Source organism: Trachurus trachurus, assembly GCF_905171665.1.
Source record: "Trachurus trachurus genome assembly, chromosome: 1".
NCBI lineage: Eukaryota > Metazoa > Chordata > Actinopteri > Carangiformes > Carangidae > Trachurus > Trachurus trachurus.
The window spans coordinates 5358295-5368303 of record NC_139891.1 but is presented as its reverse complement, the minus strand read 5'-3'; the positions used below and the strand labels follow the sequence as shown (position 1 = coordinate 5368303).

The 10009-nt window shown below is 39.6% G+C and overlaps 1 protein-coding gene across 1 annotated transcript in view; it reads right to left on the bottom strand.

Annotated features, from left to right (window-relative positions):
• Positions 1-7629: 7629 nt before the first annotated feature.
• The window catches only part of cnnm2b (cyclin and CBS domain divalent metal cation transport mediator 2b), a gene marked incomplete at both ends in the record, with an annotated part of 48846 nt that continues 46466 nt past the window's right edge, over positions 7630-10009 (bottom strand). Inside the window, one exon of the mRNA XM_083975132.1 lies at positions 7630-7911. Within this exon, the coding sequence (XP_083831258.1) occupies positions 7630-7911 (282 nt within the window). The remainder of the gene's footprint in view (positions 7912-10009) is intronic.

Genomic DNA, 10009 nt, shown 5'->3' with positions numbered 1-10009 from the left:
CATTTTCCACATCGTTTGAATCATTTCAGCTTTGACTTGCTAACATGCTAACATGCTAACGGTGGACAGCAGTGGGTGGAAAACACACATTGGGTTGCAAAAAGTTGCAAACTTCAGATGGAAACTTGTTAATGTGACCAAAACGATCCACCAGCTGTCGCCAGATGTGGATTCACATGTTGCTCAACTCCTGGTGCAAGAACATACGTGACCTCATCCTTTTCAAACTGAGCCTCGCCCACTTCACAATTAGTGAGAGTAGAGGAAAAGAAGAGAGTGGGATGTCTCTCATGGGAGATAAGCAGAGGTGTGTTCAGTGTGTCAGTGCTGGTGTTTCAAACATGGTGACCTTCTTGTTTTTTCCTTTTCTTTTCTTGAACATCCAGTGTCTCCTGTTCGTTGTTAACTTTCTGCACCTTTTTTGTTAAATCTGGACGTTTTGTCGAAGTCTTGTCAGTGTCGGCCTGTTGATGCAGGCCTGAAAAGGGAAGGAACGCGCCATCTAGTTGTTGGTTTGGCTTGATGTGGGGTGGCCACAGGTGAAATGTGTTTCACCGCAACTTTGTGTAATGGATGAAACCTTGTACGACTTTAAGAAACCTAATAACATAACAGCTGTTTGTTATCTTTTTTCCCTCTTCTTGTTTTTTTGTTTTTTTCAACCGAAGAATTCGTATTCTCTGTTTTGGCTTTAGTTCCTTCAGCATAGAATAACTGGATAATGCTACATAAGGCAGCTGCATTGCTAAGATGTAGTGGACTGTCGTTTCTTTGCATAAATTTGCAAATGCATGTGAAAATAAGATGCATATCCGTTCTGAAACGGTGGTTATGGTAGCATTGGTTTTCCTTCTATGTGGTTTTTAGAAAAAGCTTTTTTTTGGCATTTGTCATTGTAGTTTACACAGGGAGAGAGAGAACTTCTACTTCTACCTGTATAAAAAAACAGTGAAGGGAAATGTGAACAGCATGTTAAGAACTGTAACTGCAATGTTACTTGTAATCAACACCATAGGGTTACTTTTATTTTTCTAAGCTTGTGTTTTTAAATGGTCTTGGTTTACAGATCTGTAAATAGACCTTTCCATTTCCTTTTCTTACCATATTTTTTTTTTCCAAATAACAATTTTTTTTTGTTAATTTTTATACCGTGCCGCAGGAGGCTGTCATTCAGACTTTGAACTAACTAAAGCCTCGTGAACAGTGAACGTCACAGTGCTTTAGAAGATTTTTATCCATTGTCGTGATGCCCTGAAAGCATCCACATGAACAGCAGGTGCCAAAACTGTCACCTTTCATTTTCTAATCTATAGTAATCCTGTGTTTTTATGCATATCGATTTATGTTCTCCTGAGCGGTGTTTTGTTTGTTTGTTTCCAGAAATTACTCTACAGACTGTACATTGAAGTAAAATACATAAAAAATGTAGAATAAAGATAGTTTTTCATAATTTTCTCAGTGTCCTTTTTGTTCATATTTTGCAACCGTTGATCATTGAAAGTGTGCGTGTGTGATATACAGAGCAGTTATCCTGACAAAAGACAGTAGCAGGATTCCTATATGAATGAGCCACTGTTTTCATTTTTCAGAGACATGTCTAGTTCAAGGACCGTCGTGACAAATCATAATTCACCGACCAGTGGGTGTTTTTAACTAACAGAGATCCCAAGTTTCCAAACACGCCAAATGAAGCTGAATTTGGGGAAAATGTGTAAAAACCCTTGATAATTTTATTGTATGGACTGGTGCAGCAGTAACATCAGTACTGGGGTTGATCATTTTTATTCATTGTAAACGTTAGCCTTGATGAAAGATGAATAGCTGGAGCAAGACCCCACAGATCAAAGAATGGTGTTTTCTATTTTCATCTATAAGAGGCAGTATGTGTTCTTTGTACTTCATTGGACCATTTTAGAGTTTCACCTGCAGGATGTAAAATATATTATTTTGCCTCAGTTCAACCATCAACTGAAAGTATGCATACAGTAGTGTTTCATATTGGTAAACTGTGTGGTGGTTTTAAAACGTGTTGCCTGCTACAAGGGAGACTGGGAATGGTTGAAACATTTTTGACATTTCTGTCTGTATCTTGGAGCCCTTTTAAATCAGTGTGTCCAAAATTTGATACAAACTAGTTACATGTGTTCGCTGTTGAATGGTGTAGCTGTTAACTCTGTAACACAAGAAGTGAAATGTTACAATTCACCTCATAGCCCCGAGTTAGTTGTAACATTGTAAAATGTGTGTTACTGTCAGTCTGGTCCTAACCTTAACCCTTCTGTCATTCTCTTTCAAGACCGAGGCTACTGAAATTCAAAGAAAACAGAAATACTACTGAGATGTGGTTGGAGGAGGTTAACATTTTTCATTGTTGTTACAACGAACCATTAGCACTAACAACCTGCATGAAAGATATTTCGGTAACACTTTAGATTAGGGAACACATATTCACCATTAACTAGGTGCTTATTAATTAGTTATTATTATTATTAATAAGTAGCTTACTAGCTCCTTATTAGTAATTATTAAACACGTATTAACACCTTATTCTACAGTACATGGCCTTATTCTACCTCTATTACACCATGAATTAAGATTTTTCCTGATATTAACTCATAATTATCGCTTATTCGTTGTAAATTAATGTGATAAAGGAAGAATTACTGTTCTTGTGCTACTGCCCCTGTACAAGGCCCCAATAACTCACTGGTTATTCATATCCTTATTCAGAAACAACAATGCATTCATTTACAATGACTAAGGAGTTGGGATTTAATATCAGGAAAAATCTTAATTCATGGTGTAATAGAGGTAGAATAAGGTGTTAATACGTGCTTAATAATTACTAATAAGGAGCTGGTAAGCTACTTATATGCATATTAATGAGCACCTAGTTAATGGTGAATATGTGTTCCCTAATCTAAAGTGTTACCAATATTTCTATAGACTCTCAATAAACGTGTTTTAAGTTTGATGAGTTTGACCACAAAGTAGGCAATGCTATCACAAAAATAAATTAAGTAAAAAATAAAACCAAAATAGTATCTTGCCTTTGCCTATCTAGTTTTCTCCTTCTGAAATTGTCTGTGTGCCACAGGTTGTTACTTCCTCACATATGGGAGAATGACTAAACTGATCTAATACGGAGTGATTCATAACTTGTTCTTGACTGGAAAAATTAGAAGTGTTACAACTGTTCCATGTTACAACGATAACACAAAAATATACTGACAAAGTGACAATTATGGGGAATTATTATCACTATTGATGGATGCACTAGTGGAGCCATAGTGTATAAAGCTAAGTGAAGTAGTTTTCCGTTTTTTCACGAGCTCAGCCTTAAGTTTGTAAAAAGACGAGTGTGTTATTTGTTCATTCAAAGGTTACACAGTGTGACTTTCATGACTGTAGCTAGTATTTGTGTACTGTGCTTTACTGCGTAGGAAAAGCGTCACGAGAAAGGAGCAGAGGAGTCTTTAGATTGAGCACACGGAGCCACCAGCTGTCTTGTCTGTTAATGATTCACTTTTTTATTAAACCACCAGCTGGAGGAGGCAATGGGAATGTTGTCTTCAGGTAGAAGAAGCATTATGGACAGCACACGGGTACAGTAGCAGCATCAGGTTTGACAAAAGACCAGTTAAACACAGGCTTGCAAAGCATTCACATAACTGAAGGCTGATCGTTCAGCAGTGTGTGTGTGTGTGTGTGTGTGTGTGAGAGAGAGAAAAGGACAGTATGTGTGTGTTCTGTATCACAGAATATTAAAACAATTCAATTGTGCGTTTAGGCGTCAGAACTGTCGCCTTGCTTCTCGCTCTCCTGTCAGGCACTGAGATCCACTGGCTTGCGAAGCAGAGCGTGAACGTCACAAGCACAAGTCTTAACAATCCGTATTCCTAAAGATTCTGAGAATCCTCAGAGAGCTCCAATTTCACTTAAACATTCCTAGAAAGGAGTCTTGATTGGGAAAGTGATTCCAGAACATTCTCAGAGAACTGTGAGCAAGGAATGGACAGAAACTCGTAGGTATAAGGTGTAAGTAATCATTTCAAAAGCTGTGATTGGTTGATCCTAAAAGCTAGATAAAAATATACTTTTGGTGACAATGGGCAAAGGATGGACCCTCAAATCGATAAACTTAACCATAGAAACTAATCTTATGAAGACTGTGTAATTGTAAATAATATTTCACATAAAAGAAAATAAATGAATAGTAAGCTGTACTTTAAAATGATCCTACAAAATGTGTGAAAACTTAGGCCCACTTGCACAGTATTCACATAGTGATAGTTATATTTATTTGCTGGTAATTTTTGCACAACTTTCAACATTTCAACTCAATTTGGTATTAACAAGGGTAAAATGGCTCAGCTTTTATCAATGTGATTGCTGACCGGCCTATAAGAAGCTTTCAAATCTACCACAAACCAGTGAACAGCAATGGAGAAGAAAGGAACAAGGAAACCCAACAGTGTTTGCTTCTGGCTCAATTGGTCAATGAGCATAAAAGTGTTTTGAGGGGTAAATTTGGCCGTCCGCCATTTTGGAACTCCTAAACCGCTTAAAAGACCTCTTCCCTGCTCTTAACAGATCTCTTAGGAGCTAGGATTCTTTACGAATAGCTTTTACTCTTCACTTTTAGGGGGAATTCTAAGAAAACATCATGGTTCTAAGAATTTTCTTAGAATTTGGCCATTAGGAGCAACTCTTTGGACTAAGAATCTTTAGGAATACGGATCATCATTCACTGCTTCGTCTCTGGAGTGATTGTCCCTGCAGAGCAGAGTGGGGGGGTGGGTGGGTGGGTGGGGGGGCTGCTGCATAGAAGCACTTTCAAGTAAACAATAAACAACAGCAAACAATGCAGACGTATACTCCACGTCCATCGCACAACAACAGGAGCGCCACTGGTTGCTGAACAGATGCTGAACAGGGCTGTGTGTCCATGTGTGTGTGTGTGTGTGTCTGACACTGTCACACACACATACACGGACACACACACACACACACACGGACAGTGAGTTACATGAGGAAACAGCGACCACCAGTGGTTACAAACTGCAACTGAATGTTAACAGATTCAGCTTCAGGAAACTTTTTTTTTTTTTTCTGTTGCCTGTGAAGTTGCAAACTGCAGCATTACAGTACATCACATGTTAATAATGAACTGGCCTGGAAGTGGAATCAACATAACTTCAAAGTTAGCGAGTTAAAATCTACACCTCCAATAGATATCAAGTAAACAGAAGTATTCTAGTCTACAAGACTCATGTAGCTTTAGGAAAAAAAATGTCAAGCACACATACAGTATCGTCAAAACTCATTCCTGTCTTTTTGAGGTAAAAATAATAAAATAATAAGGGCAAGCAAATAGTAAAGGGGGTAAAACAAAAAAACAAAAAACAAAAAACCCTCAAAAAATAGTTGAACATTTTGGGAAATAAGCAATTTTTTTCTTTTTCTTTTTTTGCTGAGAGTTAGATTGATACTACTGTTGAAGTCTGTTTGCTGAATATGATGCTGCAGCCTGGAGTCGTTAGCTTAGCTTAGCATTAAGACTAGAAAAACATAGAAACAGCTAGCCTGGCTCAGTCCAGAGTTAAGAAGAAGAAAAAAACATTGGCAAAGAAATTGTCCAGCATACAACCAACTGTAAAAATCACAGCTTCATTTTTTTAACGTCTTAAATTGTATGAAAAAAAACAAAAAAACAAGATGATATATATGTATACATATATATTATATACTAATAAACATAAACATGCAAAAACAGTAAGTTGTAGTTTCACAGGGGTTTATATTCTGGACGTATTCTTTGAGAAGAACAGTTTAGTCGATCCGTGTTAACTCAAGACTTATTAAACACAGGTTATAGTCTATATATCATGTGGGAAGCCAAAACAAGTCAAGTCTAGTCTCTTTAATATCGACTGCTGTCAAAAAATGAGCTTTTAAGGACTGAAGGACGAGGCTTTGTCCTGAAGACGCACACACATGCAAGTAACATACATAGGGGGAGAAAAAAAAGGAAAGAAACAACAAATTCACACATAGACAGTGGAAAAGCATAGCTGTGTATCATTCATGGACACATTTAATGTCGAGGTTGCTTTTTGTGACGTTGATGATGCTCAACATGTTAGATGAGGTCATTAATACTGTGCAATTATCAAGTTTGATTATGCGTAAAATTGGCAAAAAAAACAAAACAAAACAACACAATCTCCACATGCATAGGTGCTGTTCTGGCACTTTTACACATCCCAACCTCCAGAACCCCCCTCCCTCCCCCCATACACACACACACACACTTTATGTGTTAGGCATCATAACTCCCATATTAACATAGAACTAGTTTGAGGTCAAAGGATGCAAAAAAAAATAAAAAAATGAATGAGACAAAGAGAAAACAGAAAACAGACTAAAGACAATTTTGCATGTGGATGGCTGCAGTTTAGCATTTTTCAAAAAAAAACAAATAGACATATACATACAGTACATACATACAAATATATCTGTCAATTTATAATACAGTGATTTTTCTTATTCATAATCATCTCTTAAATACATTTCTCTTCATTGCACTTTGTTAAAATAATTAATTATATGATTTCTCTTAAAGGCAATAGTGTGATTTTTTTTAAGGTGAAAAAGATAGTGTACCATAAGCCTGATTTAGGATAATAGTAAAAATAAGAAGATCTGTAATATACATACTGTATCTGTAAAAGACCCTCCCCTCCTAATATACATGAATGGATGTTCATCTCCATATATGTAGCATGTCCTTTTTAGATATGACACGTGTGCCCCACACACACCTCTGTGTACATGCTTGTGCATGCTCGTATGCCAGTTTATGTCATATCATGTCTCCACGCGTACATATATACATACAATATTATAAAATAAATAAATACAGGAAAACATTCTTGGTTCGTGGTTTAACGGTTTATTTCAAAGCGGTTTTTGGTGCAGTCTTTGACTAACCGTTGCTCTCTGCGTGTTTGGGTTTGAGTCCTCGCTGATGGGATCAACAGTCGACTGAGCCTCCCTGAAAGATGCACAGGTGGGTGGGTTGCATTTGTGTGTGTGTGTGTGTGTGTGTGTGTGTGTGTGTTTGTATGTCTGTGTGCAAAAACCGTCTGTGTCCAGTGTAAGAAAGGTTGGGACCAAAGTCTTTGGCCTGAGGAGAAAGTACAGCGACTATTATGTTATGTTATGTTGTGTTGTGTGTGTGTGTGTGTGTGTGTAGGGTTTGGGGCGGGGTTTGCATGCACTCTGTCGTCCTCTGGTCCAGGTCACCGCTATGAAAGTGTCAGATTGTCCCAAAAAAGAAGCTCAGTCACAGGTTCTGTCCGAGTGCAGCCTCCGGTGTAGAGGATGTAGAACAGCGGGGGGGTTCTGACAGCGTTCAGTTGGGCGGCGTTCAAGGTGACGCGGCACCCGTCTCTCCCCACTGACTGACTGACTGACTGACTGACTGACTGACTGACTGGGGGCTACTGGTTGGAGCAGAACCCTCACTCCACCCGCCTCCACTTCCCCCCATCACTTTCCCTCATCTCCATCTATGCCACGAGACAGGGTGGAGGGTCTGGGTCTCCACCGGGCTCAGTGGGGGTTCTAGATGGGTCCCTCGTTGTGGGCGCTGTGGTTGCTCCTGCTGAGGCCCACACAGTTCTGCTGCTGGTTGAGCAGGTGAGATGTCTCGTTGGCCACGGCGATGGCCACGGCTGGGATGGTGCTGGCGGTGCCGGCCGTGCCCGTGACCACGGCCGGCGTCTCCACCCCGTCGTGGAGCTCCGTCAGCGTCAGCTCGATCTTGGTGAACTCGCTGTCGGTGGACTGGGGCGTCTTGTCCATCCGTGACGCCATCACGGCGTTCTGGTACTGTTGGCGCGTTACCTAGGAAACAATGAGGATAGTGTAGAGCTGTAAACAGAGGTTTGATGCAGTTACGTCTTCTGGCTAAAGTTAAAATGATGTTAAAGGAATAGTTCACTCAAAATTGAAATTTCACTCATTATCTCATAGAAGTTTCAGAGTTATCCGTGGCTTCTCTGAGTTACAGGGGGTCTCGGTGTAGCAGTGCATGTCCATATAACGGTTGCAAATGGATACCAACTGTCTTTGTAACAAAAAGACACACCAAAAAACATCCAAATACCTCCATGCTGCTCGTATGTAATGTCTGCCCCGAAATGCAAAATTGTCCCGAAAAATATTAAATAAGTCTATATTTCAAGCTTGTTTGTAACGGAAGCTCCTCTTCCCAGTTCGTCCAAATTTGACGAACCGGGAAGAGGAGCTTCGAGAAGCTTCCGCTACAAAACAAGCTTGAAATAGACTTACTAATTTTTTTCGGGACAATTTCGCATTTCGGGGCTTCAATACAAGACGGACATTACATACGAGCAGCATGGAGGTATTTGGATGTTTTTTGGTGTGTCTTTTTGTTACAAAGACAGTTGGTATCCATTTGCAACCGTTATATGGACATGCACTGCTACGCCGAGACCCCCTGTAACTCAGAGAAGCCACGGAGGACTCTGAAACTTCTCCCAGCCCTTAGTCCACATGAGGGTGAGTAGAGAATAATAATGAAATTTCAATTTTGGGTGAACTATCCCTTTAAAATGATGTTAAGCCGTCACAACGTTGAGAAAGCCATCCTCCATGCCCTAATAAATTCAAGGTTAGACTACTGCAATGCACTTTATGTTGGCGTCTCCCAGTCTTCTCTTAGTCGCCTTCAACTTGTGCAAAACGCTGCTGCCCGTCTTTTAACCAACACTAATAGACGTGTGCACATTACTTATTGTTCTTAACTCCCTTCACTTCATTGGCTTCCTGTCCTTTATAGAATTGATTTTAAACTTTTGATGTTTGTTTTTAAAGCTCTTAACAATGCCCAATCGTATTTATCTGAGCGAGAGAGAGTACTCTAGTTGTGCCACAACAATTTGGTTGAAACTAGCTGTCCTTGTTTTACCCGTCCTGTAGATTCCTCTTTAAACCTAAATAACTGTCTTTTAGGAGCAGCTGAACAAAATGCACAACAATAATCTTCTGATTTTACACATCTGGCAGAAATCCAGCATGCATTTGGAGCCATGTTTGTGTCTAGCTAATGGATCTGGTCCACAATTTTCTCTTTTTTTGCCTCCACTTTGGTCTCTAGCTTGAAATTCACCTGGGAACTTAACTGTATTTCCTTTAAAGGGATAGTTCAACATCTGGCAAATTGGCCCATTGCCATAATCCCTATAGTCATAGCAGTAGGTTCGTTACCTTTAATTGTCGGTGCAAGCTATTTTTAGAACGGCGGAGCAGAGCCGTGAGCTGCTCAGAGCTACTCTACGGAGGCTCATGGGATTTCTTGGTTTCCCTAATCAAACTCATCAAATACACAATCCAACAACTCCAAACGCTCTGGTGGACAAGTTGTGACCTGCACATTCACCACGCTATGAGATAATAACGGAGCGTTACGAGATGGAGTTGTTTTCTAGGTAAATTCATGCAAAACTACTGATGCACGTTCCCGTCGGGGGCAGTTTTTCAGCAAGCAGTCTCTACATTTACCTTGAAAACAACTCTGTCTCGTAACGTTCTGTTATTATGGCAATGGGCCAATTTGCCAAAATGTTGAACTATCCCTTTAAAGTTAAATGGGGATACAAGGCCTCAGCCAGAGTACTCTACTTGTGCCACAACAATTTGGTTAAAACAAGCTGTCCTTGTTTTACCCGTCCTGTAGATTCCTCTTTAAACCTAAATAACTGTCTTTTAGGAGCAGCTGAACAAAATGCACAACAATAATTTTCTGATTTTACACATCTGGCAGAAATCCAGCATGCATTTGGAGCCATGTTTGTGTCTAGCTAATGGATCTGGTCCACAATTTTCTCTTTTCTTGCCTCCACTTTGGTCTCTAGCTTGAAATTCACCTGGGAACTTAATTGTGTTTCCTTTAATAGAACTGTGTTACTACTTTAATTTA